The 22549-nt window shown below is 40.8% G+C and overlaps 1 protein-coding gene across 1 annotated transcript in view; it reads right to left on the bottom strand.

Annotated features, from left to right (window-relative positions):
* Nucleotides 1-6137: 6137 nt before the first annotated feature.
* The window catches only part of LOC119863554 (collagen alpha-1(XXVIII) chain-like), a 62240-nt gene continuing 45828 nt past the window's right edge, over nt 6138-22549 (bottom strand). Inside the window, 15 exon segments of the mRNA XM_043504855.1 lie at nt 6138-6943; nt 7450-7638; nt 8732-8824; nt 8915-9005; nt 10061-10290; nt 11155-11712; nt 11944-11980; nt 12421-12456; nt 13471-13551; nt 14428-14499; nt 15473-15541; nt 17659-17715; nt 17717-17728; nt 19597-19665; nt 20846-20911. Coding sequence (XP_043360790.1) covers nt 6936-6943; nt 7450-7638; nt 8732-8824; nt 8915-9005; nt 10061-10290; nt 11155-11712; nt 11944-11980; nt 12421-12456; nt 13471-13551; nt 14428-14499; nt 15473-15541; nt 17659-17715; nt 17717-17728; nt 19597-19665; nt 20846-20911 — 1668 coding nt within the window. The 3' untranslated portion in view covers nt 6138-6935.

Genomic DNA, 22549 nt, shown 5'->3' with positions numbered 1-22549 from the left:
CGCCACGCCCATCGCAGGCACCTGTCACCAAACAGCTCTCGAGACGCGCGGTTACTGCCGCCTCGCGGGCCGGGGCGGGGGAGAGGGAGAGGCTCGCGCTGGTTTTGTGTCCGGTGGCTCTACGCAGCCCTAACCCTAGCCGTAGCCTTCCCTCTCCGCGGCCGCCTCTTCCTCCGGTTGAACGCAGGGCCTGCCTGCCTGCCTGCCTGCTGCGGGGGCGCCGTGCCGCTGGTTCTTCTGGGCTGTACAGCGGCAGGGGCCCGACTCAGGGTCGGGAGTCTTATCTCTCCTCCCCCCCCAAGCCAGGCTGTAAACCCGGGTCCGACCTGTGCTGACTGGGCAGCCGCTGGGACAACGGCCACCAAGTACTGGACGCTGCTGTGCGGCTTGTCTGGCGGCTCGGCCAATGGAAACCGCTTAACACCTTTAAATGGAGCCTTTCTAGGAAGCTAGGAACATCGAGTCTCTCTGGCTGCAGCGGTTTCCTTCTGTAACTGCAAAAAGAAAAGGAGGACTTGTGGCACCTTAGAGACTAACTAATTTATTAGAGCATAAGCTTTCGTGAGCTACAGCTCACTTCATCGGATGCATTTGGTGGAAAAAACAGAGGGGAGATTGATATACACACACACAGAGAACATGAAACAATGGGTTTATCATACACACTGTAAGGAGAGTGATCACTTCTGTAACTGGCGGCTCTAGGGCTCCTGCTGTATCAGCTTTGGGTACAGGGCTGGGATGGGTTTCAGCCCCTTCAGTTGTTGCCTGTTATTCTTCTCTCTTCCTTCACCTCAGCTACTGCTCTACTCGCTTTCTTCGGACAGGCCCTCTGGAACCAGACTATGTTCTCAATCTGAGTTAGCAAGAGTCTAACTTCTTCCCTGGCTTTTGTGTAAACTCAGGTTTTGAAGACACCAAGAGATCTTCATAAAAATGTTTAGTGATACTAAATTTTAAAAGCTTTTTCAGTATTCCTAAATATCTGGAGAGTCTGAAATTGGCTGCTACTCTGAAATTTGAGACATCTAGTCTATCTGCTTCTACACGTCTGAATACTTTTTTTTTAAAATGTTATTTGGAAATCCAGAAAAGCTCAGTTGTACTGGTTTCCCTTCCTTTGCTTAATTTCCATCAGCAACAGTAAAAGTTCCAAAATAATAAATAGCATCCAAGGATACACAAACATTTTATATAATATGTCATATCTGCAACCAGATTACTATGAAAAAATAAATGATCATTATTTATCTGATCCATAATGTATCAGGTTGTCTATTACTGATTACTTTTGCATTGTGCATGTAAATTGAATAGTGAATCTTCAGTCATACTTGATACCATGATATTATTTTTTGAACACACATGACATATCTACTATAAAAAGTATCAAAGTAACACATGGTACATTTCTTGTAGAAAAATATACCTGTTAACTTAAATACATTTTAATAATGATTTATAATTGTTGATTTATGATTATGATTATGTTGATTTAAATTATGATTTATAATTAATAAGAATAATTTGATTACATACCACTACTTACATTAAGCTATTTTAGTGAATGGTGAGCACCAGTGGCAAGATCATATGCTGTTTGGGGTAGGGACTATCTTTTTGGCTAGCACAATAGAGCCTGCTCCCTGATTGAGAGCTCTAGGTGCTACTGCACTATAAATAATGATACAAGTCTTGAGATAATTTTGTCCTTGGTGAAACTCCATTAGCTTCACTCTAGTTCTACCAGGGATTAATTTAGTCCCATATAGTGTGTAGAAGCCATCAAAGAAATGTAGTGGACTGAAATTTCCCACATGCTTTCCTTTATAAAATTGTTCTTTGAGTTATAAAAGAAAACCCAGATATGTCATAACGAAAAACAGTTCTCTGTCTCAAATAGAACTTTTCACAAAAAAGGAAGCAGTATTTTTTGCAAGGCAAGATGCTCTGTTTGTGGCTTAGACTCCCCCTTCAGCCAAGTCACATGTATCCTCCCCTTTCCTGGAGTATCAAAATCCCTTCTTACTAATGGGCTCAGGCAGCCTTTCCCTTCACTGCCTAATTGGTGCCACTTAACCAGTGGATGGTAGGGGAACCAGGGCCGGCCCTCTACTCTGGGTTCTAGCTCAGGGATCCTCTAATGAGCAGTTAAGGTGTGTTCCATTCTGGACCTTTTTCCCTGGAGCATTTTCTAACCTTCTGGCTCCCCCCACCGCTTTTCCTGGGTTTGCCCCAAAACTTCCTCCTCCCAGGGAATAACTGTAGGCTACTTAGGCTCTGTAGCCTCTAGACACACCTCCCTTCTCCCTGGGAGTGACTGCACTCTCCTTGCTGCAACAGCCCTTGCTGCCAACATCCTGTCTTTATTAATCCAGTCCAATTCCTTCCTCCTCAGCTGGCTCCCTTATTATTCAGTCAGGGGATTACTTAAACCACCTCATCACCCTCAGCTGTGGCCTGTCTAGTTAATTGGTCCCCTTCTTATCCTACATTAACCCTTTCAGGGTAAGTGTGAGGGACGAACCCTCTGTCAGAGGTGGGTATATTAAATGCCAAAAATATGGCCCTTTTTGGAGAACTGCTCTCTCCTGTGCTGCCAGTGACCCCTCTGCTGGGCCTAGATAGTGAGTAGAAAGAAGCTGCCAGACTTCAGTGCAGAGTGGAAAAGAGCTGAACCTTAGTAGATTGGGATAAATAGCCTGGGGGAATGGAACTAGAGGCTGGCAGGGGGAGAAGGAAACAGGGACCTGAGATGTGACTGGCTAGACAAAGAGACTGGTATTGGGAGCTGAGGTTGCAGAAGTGCTGAGTGCTTACAACTGAAGTCAATATGAATTGTGCTTTGAATATATAAAGTGTCCTATAATGCTAAATACTCTAAAAATTCTTGCATAATGACAGGTTTCAGAGTAGTAGCCATGTTAGTCTGTATTCACAAAAAGAAAAGGAGTACTTGTGGCACCTTAGAGACTAACAAATTTATTTGAGCATAAGCTTTTGTGAGCTATGAAGTGAGCTGTAGCTCACGAAAGCTTATGCTCAAATAAATTTGTTAGTCTCTAAGGTGCCACAAGTACTCCTTTTCTTTTTTCTAAAAAATCATATCTTAGATGTCACAAGTTGGGCACCCAACATTAGTAGATACTTTTTTACCTTAATCTCTGCATGTCTAAACTCCACATCTGTAAAACAGGGATAATAATACCCCTTCATTTCAAAGGGCTGTTGTGAAAATATATTAATGTTTGTGAAGCACTGAGATACTATAGTGATAAACACCCTAGGAAAGCCCATGAGGAAATTAATAATTTTGTCTTCAGAGCAGGATTTGAATAGTGTGCAGTAAATAAAGTCTGGGGCCACACATTGAATAATGAGAAAAAGACAAAAATAGCTGACCATAAACTGAGCACTGTTCTTTCTATGCACTAAATGAGGTAGAGGTCCTGTGGAAAAATACCATATGATCATGTAATTCAAGACTGTGTCATAATGCATATGCACAAGGGGGCTGAATTAAGGTTGCACATGCAGCCATAATTCTGGCATTTCCTAACTTCTGAGTGGTGGGTTTTTACAAACTTAATAGGTTTGTTTTTTTTAACATTTCATGGACGTGTGTATGTGTATAATATATTAAATAATGCAAGACTGCTTGATAATCACATCAGTTATTGCAAATGGGAGGCAGTAAGCATAGATATAAACTGGGATAGTAAATGTAATATATAATTTTACAGTACATCTCCTCTATTCCAGTGGATGTATTCCAGATTGACAGTACTGCAGCCTGAAGTAGAATCATAGACGTTTAGGGTTGGAAGAGACCTCAGGAGGTCATCTAGTCCAACTCCCTGCTCAAAGCAGGACCAACAACAACTAAAGCATCCCAGCCAGGAATTTCTCAAGCTGGGCCTTCAAAACCCTAAGGATGGAGATTCCACCACCTTCCTAGGTAGCCCATTCCAGTGCTTCACCACCCTCATAGTGAAATAGTGTTTCCTAATATCCAACTTAGACCTCCCCCACTGCAACTTGAGACCATTGCTCCTTCCGTCATCTGCCACCACTGAGAACAGCTGAACTCCATCTTCTTTGGAACCCCCCTTCAGGTAGCTGAAGGCTGCTATCAAATCCTTCCCCCCACCTTCTCTTTGACAGACTAAATAAGCACAGTTCCCTCAGCCTCTCCTCATAAGTCATGTGCCCCAGCCCCCTGATCATTTTAGTTGCCCTCCATCGGACTCTCCAATTTGTCCACATTCTTTCTGTAGTGGGGTCCCCAAACTGGATGCAATACTCCAGGTGTGGCCTCACCAGTGCCGAATAGAGGGGAATAATCACCTCGATCTGCTGGCAATGCTCCTACTAACGCAGCCCAATATGCTGTTAGCCTTCTTGGCAGCAAGGGCACGCTGCTGACTCATATCCAGCTTCTCATCCACTATAATCCCCAGGTCCTTTTCTGCAGAACTGCTGTTTAGCCAGTCGGTCCCCAGCCTGTAGCCGTGCATGGAATTCTTCCATCGTAAGTGCAGGACTCTGCACTTGTCCTTGTTGAACCTCATCAGATTTCTTTTGGCCCAATCCTCCAATTTGTCTGCATCACTCTGGACCCTATCCCTACCCCTATCCTCCAGCGTATCTACCTCTCCCTCCAGCTTAGTGTCATCCGCAAACTTGCTGAGGGTGTGATCTATTCCGTTGTCCAGATCATTAATAAAGATGTTGAACAAAACCAGCCCCAGGATGGACCTCTGGGGCACTCCGCTTGATACTGGCTGCCAACTAGACATTGAGCTGTTGATCACTACCTGTTGAGCCCAACAATATAGCCAACTTTCTATCCACCTTATAGTCCATTCATCCCAATCTATACTTTTTTAACTTGCTGTCAAGAATACTGTGGGAGACTATCAAAAGCTTTGCTAAAATCAATATATAGTCTCTTTATAGATCAGTTATAACACAGTAGCACTTCTAGTTTCTTCATCTGTATTATGCAGGGATCACCTCTGTAGGTAAGACAATAGATTGTTTCTTTGTTTTTCTGTTAAGACTGATAATGAAGATACAAATAATGGCGTTAGGTTTTGTAATATGGTCAGCTCTGTATTTGGAACTGCTTTAAAACCAGCAACTCATGTCATGTAGGACATTGAAGAATTGTCAGATAGTATTGATATACTGGCTGGTCTGGAATCAGTTGGCTTGCAGGGTTAGTAAAGAGTAAGGCTATGATTCTGTAATGGAGGTCAGATTCCGTTACTTTGAGACCTCCGTGACTTCTTCCGGACTGGAGCAGCTGTCAGCCCTGGGGCCACTGCAGCAGCAGGCAGTGGTCAGCCCCGAGGCTGCTGGAGCAGTGGCCCTGGGGCTGCTGGAGCAGCTCCTGCCAGAGCAGCAGCTCCAGGGCTGAATCAGTGGCCAGGGTTGGGTCATTCCCTATGGGGCTGGAGCATCAGCGATCAGCCCCTGGTGCAGTAGCAGGCCTGAAGCACTCCGACTGTTACTCCTCCCCACATGTATTTTTAGTAAAAATCACAGACAGGTTGCAGGCTTCCATGAATTTTTGTTTATTGCCCGCTACCTGTCCCTGACTTTTACTAAAAATACCCATGACAGAATCTTAATCTTAGTAATGAGCTATCTAGTTCTCTAAGAATATTTAGGAGTAAGTGTTTAATGAAAGTCCTCACTGATTACATGTAGGAAATGCAGTATATTTCATAAGGGTGAATTGTTATATCTGCTGTAAATTTTGTCGATATTCTGGATTTATTGTTGCAGATATTTATATAAAACCCCAGATGTACAGTGATTGGCAGAGTGTATATGAGTGGCGAACATAACCTAGAAGGTTCAATCCTGTTAAAGTCAGTAGCAGTACTTCCAGGGACTACAGCAGGAACATGTTAAAACTGCAAGTGTTAACCTAAACCTGTGTGATTGTTAAATATCATATCAAGATAGATCTTTAGTTTTGCAAAGCTGCTATTATCAATTCTCTCTACTGGCAGTAAAACAAAATAATTTTATTACAAACAAGCTTTGTAGTATAGAATTTGATTAATAAAAAATACATCATATACTGTTATGCATGCACATAAATGCAGCACTGCACATGGGCGCTGACTTAAACAGGAATGCAAAATGGCTTGTTATTGTCAGGCCTATGCTGCAGTTGTTCTTCTGAACATAAGTTAAATGAGTTTTAAAAAAATGTTGAGGTTAGAATATTAAATTGCATTTAAAAATCAAACACTATTTTCAAAAAACAATACTTTAAAAAATAAAAGAACTACTTTAGGACTGAATTGATCTATTTTAGCAATGCCAGTTACTGTTATAATCAGTCACATATGTTTCTAGGCATTATTAAATAGATTCATCTTGTATCTTACTAGCCAATGGAAACTAAAGAAAGTCTTTACATCAGAAGTACAATGTTTTTGTATAGTTACAAATATAATATTTTGCATGTATACAGTGACTTTCATAGTGATCTTAAAAGTACTTTGTAAACATAAATTACTTATGCCTCAGATCCTCCCCATAAGGGAGCAATATTACAGTCTTTCATTTTACAAATGGGTGGATTGAAACATAGAGGACATATGTGACTTTCCCAAGATCATGGAACTGTTAATTGGTAGAGCTAGGAAAATAACCCCAAGAATCCTCTATGCCACTTTCTCTTAAAATATTTGTCCTTCTCGTTGAAGCTCTAATATTGATAGATAGCAAGTTGACAGACATAAGTGATGATAACCCCTAAGTAGTATTTGCTTTCAAATTGTAAGTTGATGTACAGTTATCTATTTAAGTATTATATCAAAATACTTTACAAGTGTAAAAACAGCACTTGTGTAAAACTTTCAGTTTTTACTTAAAAAAAGAAGTTGTCTTTGTTGCAGAATTCAAATCAAACTTTAGTCTTCTGTAACAGAGGAGAAGAAAGTACATAATTATACTGTTCAGAGACTTACACACACACAAAAATGTTACTTAAACCAAACCATATGTACAATTTAAATTTGCCTACTCTTATTATTTTATAATTCATTTAACAGTAGTATGTAGGGACCCCACTCAAGGATCAGCATCCCATTGTGCTATGTGCTGTACAGATTTGTAGTGAAAAGGTAATCCTTGCCCAGAAAGCTTACATTCTATGTACTACTGAATATGGTCCTATAGAAAAAAAAATAGTATGTTGTCATGTAATTAAAGCCTGTATCATATTGCTTGTGCGCAAGGGGGCAACATTAAGGTTGCACAAGCAGCCTTAATTTAGGCATTTTCTATCTTTTGAATGTTTGACTTTATGTTAATAACATTCTTTAACTTTTTTTTGTATGTAATATAGGACACCAGATAATTAACCATACTAGGGAATCACATAAAATACTAGTTCTTAATATAGAAAAATGTATACAGACTTACCTCCAGAATAAAATACACAGGCCTTTTTACATTCATCTTCAGCATCAAAGCGATTTGCATTTCCATCACAACCACCATACCAAAACTGAGCACAGGCATTGGCTTGTTTATCATAGTACCATTTTATTATATACACACGACATGAACCTTGATCTAATCTCAATTTACATCGTGGATCCAGGATATTTTCTTAAAAAACAAAGGATAAAAGGAGCTCTTAGCATGTGAAAATAACTTACATCTCAATGTTTGTGCCTTTTAAACTGTTCTATTGCTGCCAAAGTGATAGAGCAATGTAAAGTTTCAGTTGAAATTTTTAAAGATTTTAGTTGAAATTTGGAAGCCTAATTAAATGTGGGCCTTTATTAGACAGGCACCTTCACAAATCATAAAAATTATAATTAGAAATATTGTGCTATAAAATTATTATCCATACAGACTAAAAAAAAAGTTTGGAAACAGTCTGACAATTTTGAAAGCTAATTGTCAGCAGTCAATCTTACCAGCAGCTAAGAGAGAGAAAAGACTGGTAGGCTAAAGATCTAGGAAGTATATACAGTGTTCTTGCATTGGTATTCTGGTTCTAAAACCCTTATGTTAACTATCTACAATACATAGTCCATTTAAGTTCAGGTACAGCATCCAACACTGTGGTATTGGAGCCCTAGGATTAGAACAGTTATTAGAATCAGAAATTGTATTCAGTGTTTTCTCTAAGATGTGCACACTTCACTTCTAATGGCAATAGGTGGTAATCAAGTACGGCACATAACAAGAGCGGATAAGCAAAATAAATCAATGATAAAAGAATGTAGCCGCAGCAGTGTGAGCTGTGGGATGGGTTAGGTGCTGAGTATGTGCCTAGCATCTCTGATGATTGGGGGTCTCTGTCCTGCAGCTCATGCTGCCACAGCTACATTCTATTTTTAGCACGCTAGCTCGATGAGAGCTAGTGAAAGTATGTCTCCTCGTACTGGGAATCACCCACATCTAGTGCAGACCTTCCCTCAGATTTTTTCTGACCCTGGCCTCTGTTTCTGTTCACAGCATGAAGGAAGCAGCAGGTCCTGGCTTTTGGGGAAGGCGGGGCATGTTGGACGAAGATGCTGGAGAAGCAATGGGACTGAGTCCACTCTAAATCCTAAAATGATCCCTCCTTCCCATCATAGCTTTACCAAACCTAGGAAATGAGTTAGTCCTGATGACATAACTTTGATTTAGGATCTTTAATAAAGGTTAATGTTCAAGTAATCAAAATTAAAAGTTGAGTATAATGTATAACCTGGTCTGTCTGTAAGCAACACAGAGGAAGCTGATGAAAGAGATGGTGACAGCATTTTGTCTGGCGGTGGTGATGGCAGTGATGATACCACTACTGCAAGTGAAGAAAAAATAATTGATTTTTGTCTGTCCTAGAAGAATTAGGACGTGAAATAGTTAAGGAGCAAGATGATAGTGAAAATACCTCTGCTGTTCACTGAAGGCAAGAGTGGCTGCTCATCTTTCTCAGCCTCCTCTTCATGGTCTTCATAAACTGCCACAGATGATTCTTTGGTCTGAAACAAATGTTTAATTTTCTTTAATTTTAAAATGCTTTTAGGTTAACCATGTCCCTAAAAATGAGGTGGGCTCCTGAAGAATCCATAAGTAACTCTAATTTTTGATCCTAGGACTAGATGGGATTCTATTTGGAAACCATCAGTGCTGTTTCTTAAAGTGTTGTTAAGGTACTAAGAGTGATGAAAAATGGCACCATTTTAGTATCCTGATTAGGTCCCTATGCAAATTCAAAGTTAAATCTGTTTATTATTCTGACAAAAATAAGTTATTTTTTACTCTGATTAGCTAAGTTTGTAGTAATATGTGAGAGTGAACTGTATTCTAATCTGGATCATGCATAAGCCAGAGAATTGTTAACTAAATTTTTGTGGGGAATATTGGTGTCTGGTAATGATGCATGAGCCCGAAAAATACAGTTTGACTCTCATTCCAGGACAGGTTTATGGTTTTGGCTGTTCAAAATTCTGTAATCAGCAAATATATAATATAGAATCATAGAGCAGAAATGCCACTTCTCAGAAAAAAGAAAAGGAGTACTTGTGGCACCTTAGAGACTAACAAATTTATTTGAGCATAAGCTTTCGTGAGCTATGGCTCACTTCATCGGATGCCGTAGGTCACAAAAGCTTATGCTCAAATAAATTTGTTAGTCTCTAAGGTGCCACAAGTACTCCTTTTCTTTTTGCGGATACAGACTAACACGGTTGCTACTCTGAAGCCACTTCTTAGAGTTACTTTTCAGAGTATAAATGCCCTTTCAATATCTCATTCTTTATATTACAGCACAAATATATTATAAAACATGATTGTAATAATCCTTGTCTCTTCATGAATATTGTTAATATTGTTAGTTAACTGCATATATGCTGCATCAGAACTCTCATTCACAAGATATAGCTCTCAAAATTCCCAGTGAGGTAAAGGAGAAATTCCACTAGCTCAACCAGTAGATGGAACTAGGGGGAAAAAATCTGATGTACTGCATCCATTAGCAGACAAGGATGTACAAAGAAGCCAGCTGGTTATTAAAATAAATGATGCATTTTTATACCGGAACTAATGGTTGAGAAAGCTTGCTTTCTCTCATAGATGTTCCATGCCTGTCTGATGAAACTGATAGTCCATTAACATTGTTGATGCTGTGAAGTAAGTAATGTGAAGAACCGGAAGACAATGAATGGATAGATGGTCCACTTATGCTTGCACCATTTCCAATACGATTATATATTAAGGCACCATGCTCGTCTTCACAAAACTGGTTTACTAATTTGGACTCCAAAGCTTAAAGAAGAGAGAACAGCATTATTTATGGAAATAGAGACTCCATCAGGAAATAAGGTTATTTACGTGCAATAATAATAATTATTAATTAATAATAAAAAATAATAATACAGACAACCCCTCTGGACTATTCACCATCAGTCTTCCAGCTCCTTCAGACCTCCATTACTTGTACTCCAATGTGCATGGCACATTGTGGCATAAAACAAGATCTGTGTCCCTAAACTCAGCCAACTGTGCTTATTCAAGCCTCTGAATCTCTTAAAATATCTCTTAGTCATTACCTCATAATAGGCCAAATCCTGCTTGCCTTCGTCAAGTAACTAATCCCATGGAAGAGAATCAGAAATCAGGATTTGGCTCAGTGGGCCAGATTCTGGCTCCCTGCTCTGGATGCTTTGCATTAGCCCAATGGTGCAAATCAGCTGGACACCTTGCTTAAATACCTATTTGGGAATTCCCATTTTGTAAGTGGAACCCGTGGCTGGCATTGAGCCAATGTAGAAGCTCAATATCTTGCCTCTACCCAGCCCTTTGGTATAGATGGTGTCACTGGACCATCTCAGTGCTTCTGCAATTCCCAGCTGCCAGAATGATTCCATTTGGACATGTGCAGCCTAGTGTAAATTAAAGCAGCCCAAAGACTGCTCTAATTTATGCTATGGGTTGGACCACTCCTTTACCAGCCACAGAAACTACTGCACCCCATCCCACAAGATGCACCCAACATAGCTCAGAATCTAGGCCAAGATCTCTGGAAGTTTACACAGAAAGAAAAACAAGCCATTCTTTCCACTGGACAAGTTTAGCATGCTCTGGATTAATTTACAAATATTTAACACAATTAAAACAAAATGCACTCACCTGGAAGAGTATTAAAATCATCAATGAGATACATATGTTCTCTGTCAGGATCTGATGCGATCAGATTTAATTCACGCAAGAATTCAACTTGTGTTGGATCTGAAGTATTTACAATTCCTATTGCATACATTTCAATGTTGGTTGCGTGGGCCTCTCGGACAGCGATATCCATTTTAACAGCCTCTCTCTTATCTGCCTGTCCATCTGTTAATACTATAGCTACTTTTCGCACACCAGTTCGAGCACCAAAAAATCCTTCCTGTGTTGCTTTGCGGATAGCAGTTGCTGTGTATGTACCTTCCCCCATATACAGCATTTTTCTAATTGCTTGTTTCACGTCCTGTTGGGTTGTGTACCTGTTAAGTCCAAATTCTAGCCGAACCTCTAAACTGTAGAGTACAAGACCAATTCTGGTAGCATTTCTGCCTACAGTTACTCTATCTACTAATGCAGTGACAAAGTCTTTAATTATCTCAAAATTTTCTGGTCCCACACTTTCAGAGCTGTCAATCACAAACACAAGCTCCATAGGTATTTCCTTGCATTTAATACCACAGCCTGTAGAGGAAGAATAAAAATCAAACCATGATTAGTTCTGAATTTATTACTATACTTAGTCTTGTTTGTTTATAATGGATATTATTTCCATTATAGCTTGCGTAGAGCTTAATATATTACCATATATTGCCTATGCAATGTTAACTTTATTCTGTACTCATGGTGGAAGAGGAGAAGGTAAAAGTAAATTAATAAACAGGATCTGAAATGTAAGGTTGATTGAACGCTTACCACATATCTCTTTAATTAACTTAATTATATCTTCTCTCTAAGTAAGAAAAGAATAGAAAATAACAAATAGCACGTTATTTGACAATTGTACACTCTCAGGTGACCTATAATATTATCCTTGCCAATCATTTAATTTCAGATATTTGTTCTGATAAAAAATGCCATAGTCTTTCATGCTGTGAGCTTAATTATGCCTCTGCTGAGCCTGAACTGCATCAGGGCCCCAATTCAGCAAAACTCTTACAGGAGTGTTTAAGTCCCATTGAAGTCAATGGGACTTAAGTCAGGCACCTTTTGTATTGTTTCTTAAGTGTGGATAATATAGCCGGTTGCGAGACTTCTTACATTTTTTCTCAATGTAAGACTCAATCAGGAAACATTCCAAATAATGATTAGTGATAGTGATTCATTAACTCATAACATCTTGCATTTAATTTGTATCTTGCATTAATGGAATTTACAACAGGATTTGCTTACTGTTAGACCTTGCTCTCCCTTGGGTCCAGTACTGCCCTGCAATGAAGACCATAATTTAGCTATTAGCAATTAATTAGTAACCACTGCTGTAATGTGAACCATTATTTTATCAGCCTTGTAATTATATAATATTTAGATAATAAGAACTCTCTCTTTTCTATAAAAATGTACAGTTAAAATATTAGGGCTCAGTCCGACACAAAATATCTACAGCTTTCTGGGCAGTACAAGTCTTTGTGAGACTGCAGCTGTAATTGGAGTCTAGTCAGAAGAATGATCAAAATGCTATAAAGACCAGAAGACCCCAAACCTCCAGCTGCAGGGTTATGAGTTACCATCTATTGAGGGAAGGGAGAATTCATGCAAATTACTACCTGCCTGCCATGCTCTGCAAGTGCCAGTTCCCAGAACATTTTGTCTCCCAACCTACTACTATAGGGGTAGCTGCAAGAACTCTAGGATTGCCATAATTCCCCTTTGTGTGCACAAGTAGACAATGATAGGCTCAATACCAGGGTTAAGGGCTGGGGCAGTTTTATTTAAAAAAAAAATGAAACAAAACACAAACAAAGCCCACTAAACAAGAAGCAAATGGCAGAGGAGGAGTTGGTCATCAGGCTTTTCCCATCTCTCTCTCTCTCTCTCTCCACTCCTTGCTGTGATGATTATTTGGGTCTCTCCCCATCATCAGTGTTCCTTTTCACACACACATGCCCCCACTTAATCATTTATCTTTTATGGAAAGGGTTGATTGACAGTTAAATTTGACTTCAGAACAGAACTATGTGGTTGTGTACCTTTAAGTTGATTGACTTTCACTTCTCTAAGGAAGAAGCTGTACCTATTGTTTGACCTCTGGATTCTCACTGAGCAAGGGAATGTTTATTTTATAAGGAATTCTGTCTTTAAAATCCTTGCATAGTTTGACTTTTTCATAAGTATTTCAGATTATTTGCAGTTAAATAGTGATGAAAACACTTTATGCAGCCATATACTTAGGGTGTTTAAATTTATTTACAACAAACTCATTGATAAATTGTAGGAACTCACAGGTTCTCCAAACAAACCAGGATCACCCATGTTGCCTTTTTCTCCTTTTCTTCCCCTTTCACCTGCAGCACCGCGATCACCCTTGGAATGATGCATTAGTTAGATAATAGCTGTAAGTCACATCTTCAGTTAAACTTTCATTTTATATCTAGCTGTCATTGTGGATACCCTGTGCAGCTGGTGGAAAGGACTAAAAACTATTCTACCAAAGTTCTGTTCCTTTTTATTGTAATAAGTTCTACATGTCATGTTTCAAAATATATTTAAATTGTAATAGTGTGAAAGGTACGTTATAAAATATAAACTGAAGGCCTGATCCTGTGGGGGCTGGATGTTCCCAAATCCCACTGACCTTAAGAGGAGTCACTGAGCATTTACAATGAGGTGTTCAGCACCTTGCAGGATCAAGCCCAGCGTTAGTTCCAATAGTATCTTTAATTGTACTAAACTCAGATAAAGCTTTTCATTGCTTTCTTACACTCTGACTTGTGTAAGATGTAATCAAATTAATAACTGTGAGGGAAGAAAATACTGGAGTTTGAAATGCTGGCTTTCTACTGTGAATTTCTCATTGGCTCACTTTTTAGAAGTGTGCATGGTAATGAAAAGAAGACACACTCTATCAGACAGAGTAGACACTCCAAGGAGCAGGCTCCACTGAGCTAGATGGCAAACGGAACAATCTGCTGCCACATTAGTAAAAACCTCAATTTAAAAAGTTCTGCATACCTCTGCACCTAATCAGGCTATAGTATGGCAAGATAAAATAGGACATCTGGAATACCGTTTACTTATTTTCCTCATCTCTAAATATATTCTCGATTACATAATTGCCCTGCAAATTCTCATCCCCTAGTCTCTCTCCACAGAATAGAAATAACTCCACTCGGAGTTGACTCCAGTATGTTGACTTCAAGGGGAGAACTGGGCACCAGACATTATCTTTCATTTATATACTGTACCTTGGTCCAAGTAGTCCTTCCCAGGAGGCCCCCGAGGTCCTGGCATTCCTTGAATTCCTTGCTCACCCTAATGATATTTCAGTAGAAATGTTAACACTTGATGACCATTCATCATATATTAATGTTAAATGTTCACAGCAAAATTGTTCAAGCTACATTTTAATGAATACACTGAATGATATCACACGTCATGTAGATTTCTTTATGCAGATATATTTTTGGCATATGCTTTCCTTGCTTCCCATCAAGAATATTTTGGAGCTTCCTTTCTCCAACCCTTAGAAGGGCCAGCTTGTGAATTCCTTATTTGCCCTGCTGAACACCTATTTGTGTAAATAGACAAATTAAAGTGAATGGGACCTTCTCACAGGAGCAAGTTCTCACCAGGGTGAATAAGGGCTGTACATGCAAGCCACATATGCCTGCTTTCCTTCTTAATATTTTAAAATAAAATTGGCTTTTCTGTTTCTTTTCCATCTTCTGTGTCTCTCCCACTCATTCCTCTCTCCCATCCCTTTGATCTGAATCATCACCTCCACTGATGCATCCCTTCATAGTGTAAAAGTACCAATTATAGGAGAAGAGGAGCATGACTCTAGACTCAGTGCTGCGCCTTCTCCTTCCCAACTGACAGTTAATCGAACTACTCCAAGCTTGGCACAAGTGTGCATCACAGGGATTGACAAAAAAGGAACAGGGAAACATGGCCTTGCTTTTTGGTGCCCTCTTGCAAGGCTAACTATATTTGAGACTAGAACCTCTCTGTCCTGGAGACTCCTGGACCACCTCCCCTTGGCCTTGCTGTTAATCTAGCAGTGAGGAAGAGGACAGTCACTGTTGATGCTCATGTTACTCTTTTCAGTCTCCACCTTCAGCCCCTTAGCCAACCAGGGTATTAAAAACAAACAAAACAAACAGGAAACAAAAACCCACTCCCATGCAATAAAAACAGGCAATCTGTTTCTCAATTCCTTTATATTGTGATGGTCAGGTTCTCCCCTGAGTTACGTATGAGCACTGAAGTCAGTGAATCTTTATACCTTAGATCCCTGAATACCTTCACCTGGAGCTCCCTGGGGGCCTGGGGACCCTTGCCGTCCTACATTTCCCTAATGGAGAAAAACCCAAACATGTTAAATACAGTACCTACTAAAACAACATGACAAATTCTTATATCAATCACACAATGTCATGTTACTTCTCAATAACATGTGATGTCCGCCTAGAACAGGGGTGGGCAAACTACAGCCCAGGGGCCACATCAGCCCTTAAATCGTTTTAATCCGCCCCTCGTGCTCCAGCCAGGGAGCGGGTTGGGGGCTTGCCCTGCTGTGCACATGCCATGACTCTGCGCAGCTCCTGGAAGCAGCGGCATGTCCCCCTTCTGCTCCTACATGTAGGGGCAGCCAGGGGACTTCATGCTGCCCCTGCCCCAAGCACTGCCTCCGCACTCCCATTGCCGGGAACCATGACCAATGGGAGCTGCAGGGGAGGCACCTGTGGATTGGGGCAGCAAACGCAGAGCCGCCTGGCCGTGCCCCTGCTAGGAGTCACAGGGGACATGCCGCTGCTTCTGGGAGCTCTTGAGTAAGAGCCATCTGGAGCTCACCCTTAACCCACTCCCGTCCCCAACCTCCTGTCCCAGCCTCATCTTTCCTCCCACCCTCTGAACCCCTCGTCCCAGCCCAGAGCACCCCTCCTTCACCCCAACACCTCATTCCCAGCCCCACCCCATAGCCCGCACACCCAGCCAGAGCCCGCACCCCCCCCATATCCCCCTGCCCAGCCAGAGCCCCTCCTGCACCCTGGACTCCTCATTTCTGGCCCCACCCCAGAGCCTGGCACCCACAGCCGGAGCCCTCACCCACTCCAACCCCCAATTTTGGTGAGCACTCATGGCCTGCCACACAATTTCCATACCAGATGTGGCCCTCGGGCCAAAAAGTTTTGCCCACCCCTGTCCTAGAAATACCATGGCCAGGATTCATCGAGAGACAATAAGGAGATATTTGGTTTTTTCAATGTTATCAGATAACTAATGGCTGTAATATGGTTCAGCTTTCAGAAAAGTCACTAAGGACTATCTGGGCACTGATAGTGAATCACTCTCACCCTTAGGTGACTCTCCAGTGAAAGGATGCAGCGTGTTGGTGAGGCAGTGGGGAGTAGACTGCCCTGTGATAAAGAACTAGAAGTTCCAATATAGCCACCTTCCACCAGCACTAAATTCATTTTAAGAACACCGCAAGACACATGCACTAATTATATGGCAAGCAATAATGGTACTTTGTTGCCTATTTAGAAACGTTTCATTTTTAATGGATTTCTGTGTTATTCACATGAAAATAACTGCAACCAACACATTTTAACATTCATGAATTTTATATAAATATAGCTCTAATACTTCTCACTAGACCTGTTGATCAAAATTGAAAAGAATAGACTTTGAAAACACAAAATGTGCTTATTACTCCTTTTGATCTCTATGTGCATAACTTTTGTTTTAATCATTTGTAAGAGGTCTAACCTGACAGGGATCCCACTTACAGGCCCAATCCTGTACCCAGTCTACAGGCTGTGCCTACTCTGTGGTTGCTACTGCAGCCTCTGCTGCATTAGCTTCTGCAACAGACATACCTATCCCTATAACTGTGTACATTTGATCAGTGTAGTCACAGATCCCTTGGCCAGATCCTGTCCGCAATCCTAACATGGACTGAACCTCTGGGAGCATTACTCTGCAATGTGCAGGCAATAAAAACTAGTTTGCAGGCTTGTTGCCTCCTACCCTGGTGTAAGCAATACTGTTACATTCAAGGGTTTCGTGGCTGGGACTGTAGGGAGGCAGGATCCTCCCCATAGTAAGTTTGGGAAAAAGTGACATTTCTTGGACAGATCTCAATCACTAATTAACAGATTTCTTTTTTTCTGTGCATAGTAAGAAACAAGATAGCACTTGGGCCTGGGTGAGTCACTTAACTACTGTATCTCTGTTTTCCCATCTGCAAAATGCGGACACTGACGTTCTCCTTCTATCTTACTCATGGGACCAGTTCTTTCTAGAGTAGCATGAAAACAGAGAGTACTGCAGTGTGTGTGTGTGCACGTGCGCGCGCGTATGTACAAAATATTTATATATATATATATTATATTTGTATATTAAACATTATATTTCTTTTTTATAAAATTGTTGATGAGTGAGAACAAAACTGTTTAATTGACTTACTTTTGGTCCTGGAAGGCCTTCTCCTGGAGGACCTGGGAGACCAACTGGTCCTCGAAACACCTGGATCACCCTGAAAATTGATACTTGTAAAAACCACATACTGTATTCAGCATGGCTTCATGGGTTTATGGGTTCAGTTTGCACCCACAGAAAATCATGAAACGAAGGGTACAAAAACACTGAGTGTTTTATATACTCCATTAATAGGTATTTATATTGAACATCACAAGGAGTATCATTTTGACTGGACCCTAGGCAAACATATACTCCTTCCGCTAGTGCAGGGGGAGAAAATGAGGGAGCCTGGGGGTTGGAGAGTGAACCCACCCCTCACTCATCCCACAGTGATGTTTTCTGTCCTGTGGGACTGGGACTGGGTGCCCATGTCATCATTGTGATCTGGTGCCACTCAGGTTTGACGGTTACCCAAGTGACCCTTTGACCCTTCGTGCCAGATCACAATGCCCAGAGTGGGGAGCTGGGTCCATCCTGAGAGGCAGAAGACACTAGCCTATGCTTTTGGGCTCCCCACCAAATTTATAGTACAGTTTAGTATAGTGCACTCATTGAATTGGGAAGCTACATCTGCTCCTGAGTGAATACCAGAGTTTCACTTGTTTTTATGATTTCCATTGTCTGCAGTGCTCAATGGGGGACAAAAGGAAATAGGGGAATTAGCTAAACACCAAAGCACATGTCTGAACAAGTCTAATTAAAAAGCAGGGCAGGTTGGGTCAAAGAAAATGTATTAAAACTAGGAATGAGCACTGGCAAGTTGTCCAATTTGACTGAAGAACAAAAGACTAGCTCCTCTTAGCTGGTGCAAATGGCCTTTGCCATAACATCACTATAATTTCAGTACTCTTATTATATAATAAGCAGGGGTTTGAGCCAGTTGCCACTGAGCCAATGGGAGTCATTCCTTTGACTCTCATGGGAGTTGAATTGGACTGCATGTTATTTAGTTGCTGTTTGGTGTTACTCTTTACCCCTCAGGGGCCTGGGACAGACAGTATTCTGGTTATGTTGGGAGGGAGTTTTATGTGAAGACATAAAATGTGATAAAACTGTAGAAATCCCATCAAAGTACTTGTATAATTCAATCAGCTTGCCAGCTCCTTTTTATTTATATAAACAATTGTCAGTATATCTAGGTGACCTTCATAGGAGAGGGAATTGATATCCCATTATGTTCCGTACACTCACTAGTCATTGGAGAGAGAGGGATAACTGAGTTCTGAAGCAAAGTTTGAATGAAAGAATGAAACAGCACATAATAAATGTACCATAGCACACCATTAAAGAGCAATTACATTTATGGTGATATTGCATCATACCTAAAGCTATATCAGTGCTACACATATTTGTTAATTATAGATCTGATCAGCCTCCTATTGGAATCAGTGGGAGTTTTGCCATTTATTTCAACTGGAGCAGAATCTGGATTCTCCCTAAATTTTGTAGATTCCTTTGAGGCAACTTCCATTTGTGAACATAGTCCATAGCCCTTCATTGCCCTTCAATAATGTGACCATGGAATATTCATTAGTGGTTACTAGTATCTCTCAAGAAAGCTGCATGAGATTTTCATTAGGCAAATTATTATTTCTATTCTAAACAGGTTGTAAGTGTCCTCTTAAGAGAAATGAAAGTCCTTAGGCCATGATTGTGTTTAATATGAGTATGTTTGATCTCTAATATATCTGATAACCTGATATATTTTTGAAAATACAGAGGAATATATGCAATAATATATGAAAAAAGTATATCTTTTCTCCATGCACTAGAAGTCTCTGAAAGGATAATATTTTAGATACTAATGAATAAACCAAATCTGGATTTAACATACCTGACTGTACTTTGAATATAACCCATCTGAAGGAAATAATATTTATGTAAATGAGAATTTGCTTTATATTTGAGTTTAATGGCCTTTACCTTAGGTCCTGGTGATCCAAATCCTTCAGGGCCTTGTTCACCAGGAGCTCCTGGAAGACCTGGAAGTCCCTAACATGGAAGGCACACACAGACAGACTATTAAATCTAATCTGAGGCTACCTCAACTGGATACAGGTTGTGTTTTCATGGGACACTCTTTCTTTGTAAACAACACATTCAATTCTACCTTTAGGAAAGCATGCACTGAAGTTCTATGGGAACTGTATGCATGTTTGGAGATACAGGATTCTCTGATACCATGAGCCAGATGCAATCCCAGCATCAGATTTCACAAGTGCATCAGAAAACATGACACTAATTTGTATTTTGACATTTACTAACTTCACTTGACAACATTTTGACACTTATCAACTTCTTTAATTCTTAAATATTAGAAATATTAGAGAACTTAATGTAGATCAGTGCTGACTCAATCATCATTAGACACTTGGGACTCTATTCACAATAAATGTTCACTACGCTCTGGAACGTTGGCATATCACTCATGGCAACTGACAGCTCCTGCAGTATGTGTTTCTGCATGTTACAGGTATTCAACCGGTTAAGGGTCAGACTGTCCCTGGCTCATGTAGACGCAAAGGAGGATGAGGAGCCTCTTCTCTTTGAGCCCTCTTCACGTGGCTGGGGAACATTTGTCATCCCTAGCCTGAGAAAGGGCTGAGAGGGGTGAGAGGACCCCACCACAGAAGTCAGCAAAAATGACCAACAGCAGAGGAATGTGCACACTACTTGCTCTTTAAGGGTGGTCTGGTACCTGCTTTTTCTAGAAGTTTCCTGAGGCATGATGCCTCCCCAGAGCTCCCACTGGTGTACTGCAGCTGTGCAAGAACTGATTTCAGAACTGTGGCATAATGCCACAGTTAGCTCAGTTTCCCTGGCTGACTGACTAAATGTTCTATCAGCTACGTCAAAAGGGAAGAACCAGCCCTGCATTAGGATATTTAGGATACTGCTTGAAACATCAGTGATGGCATTAGAAATTCCAGCTTGTAATCCTCTTGAAGATTGTCATCAAAATGAATGAGAGGCTTTGCTCCTTGGAAGGAGTTAGACTCTCATGCTTCCCAGAGGGAAAAATTTCCCTTTCACTCCCAACACTTTGATGAGCCTCCATGGCAGATGAGCCTAGGAGATCCATAAACTTCCTGCGGTCCAACAGCCATGGAGGCTAATTTCCTCTGGTCATGTTTATCTATTCACAACTGGCATGTCAAAATTGTCTACTCACAGGTGGGCTGGATAACCATCTCCCTTTGGCCCAAATGGTCCAGGTGGTCTGGATGACCACGTCACCCTGATAATAGCAGAAAAAGTAGTTCAAGCGCATGCCCAGACAATAGCTGTCAGGTAGGTTTACACAAAAATAAACTCTTCTGAAGAATTTGGCACACAAATACTGTAAATGGCTTTATCTTATTGTATATTTCAGTTTATCAATGGCTGATGATTTAATAGTAGGGCTAAAGTTAGTGGAGCTGAAAGGCTTTGAGGACTTACAGGGCCTATCAGTTCTAGAATGCCAGTTCAAATCTTGTCCAAAGGCTCTGTAATTACCATACATTGTTACAATTTGGTGGCCATGGTAGAATGAGTGATGGCCTCAGTCCAATTCCCAATGTTCACATCTCAAATACCACCGCTCCAGGCCCTGTAGGAGTTGAGGGCATTCAGCAACTTCCAGAACTGGGCCCAGAATTGGCACCCTTGTTGACAGTGTCAGCAGAGAGGCACAGAAGAACTGAAGTACCCTTTAACTGCATGGGATAGTACTGCAGCTGAGGCTGCCAAACTACAGCAGAACAGTGGGAGGAAGTTATCACTGCCATGCATATGTTGATACATGTCTGTGGTAAATGGAGCATTTAAAGGGAAACCATCACTTGAACTCTATCCAGTCAGTTTAGAAAAATGTTTTAAAAGTACTGTCGGCATTACTTCTGCCCTGAGTTCCCTGTTAGTTTGTGTGTTTCAAAATCTCATTTTCTTATATTTTAAAATGTTTTTCATTCTCCTGTTACCGTGTGGAAGACGGACATCAGACAACAACCTGTCTGACTGGACTATAGTCAAGGGACTGTCACAGGCACAAAGTCAACAAAAACTGAAAAAACAGGAATAGGAATAACACCCACTCATGGTCCTTGACATCAAATGTAAACTGTACCACTGCTCACCTTTCTGGATATCTAGCCAAATAGCACCTGAATGAAGAGCAGCTGACTAAAGTTGAAGCTAGCACAACTGCGGGGTGTGGGAAGAGGGAATGTGTTTGTAATAATTTGCCTCTCCTATATCATCTCACACTTTCAAGGGCATCTGCTATGTGGTCCTTTTGGTAACTGTTGGACTCTGATCTGGCCATGCCGGTGATCCTATTGCAACTCATACTTAGGAATGAAGCCACCTCCTGAAAAAACTGCAACAGGGAGAAAATGCAGCAACCTATGTGAATGGCATGTAAGTTTTTGTCATCACCCAGGTGTTCTGCTGTCTGTGCTTGCTCCCCAATGGACATAGAAAGCTCAAGCTCTCCATGCAATTGACTCTAGCTAGCTGAGAGGTTGTCTCTCCCACTGTGGTCATGGCCTCTCACAATAGCTATGGAACAATTAAACTGTCCATCAACATGCAGAGGCTTGTAAGTGCCAAAGATAGAACTTTCACAGAAGCAGGTCCTTGATTATGGAACTCACATTCTCTCTTGAGAAGAATGAGGACAGACTTAATCATTTTCAGAACTCATAACAAAATTGATTTTTAAACTTAGCTCTCCCTTGATTAGTTACTCACATTCATAACACAACATACCCACCCATGCATAAACGCAGAAAAACAAACACACACAATATCCTTGAAACTACTTAAGCTATTTCTCATACTAGTTGTAAAGAAAATATGTCAGATTGTCTTTTAATTTTAACTATTTTAAATA

The sequence above is a fragment of the Dermochelys coriacea genome, chromosome 11 (assembly GCF_009764565.3).
Source record: "Dermochelys coriacea isolate rDerCor1 chromosome 11, rDerCor1.pri.v4, whole genome shotgun sequence".
Classification (NCBI taxonomy): domain Eukaryota; kingdom Metazoa; phylum Chordata; order Testudines; family Dermochelyidae; genus Dermochelys; species Dermochelys coriacea.
This window is presented reverse-complemented; position numbering and strand designations above follow the sequence as displayed.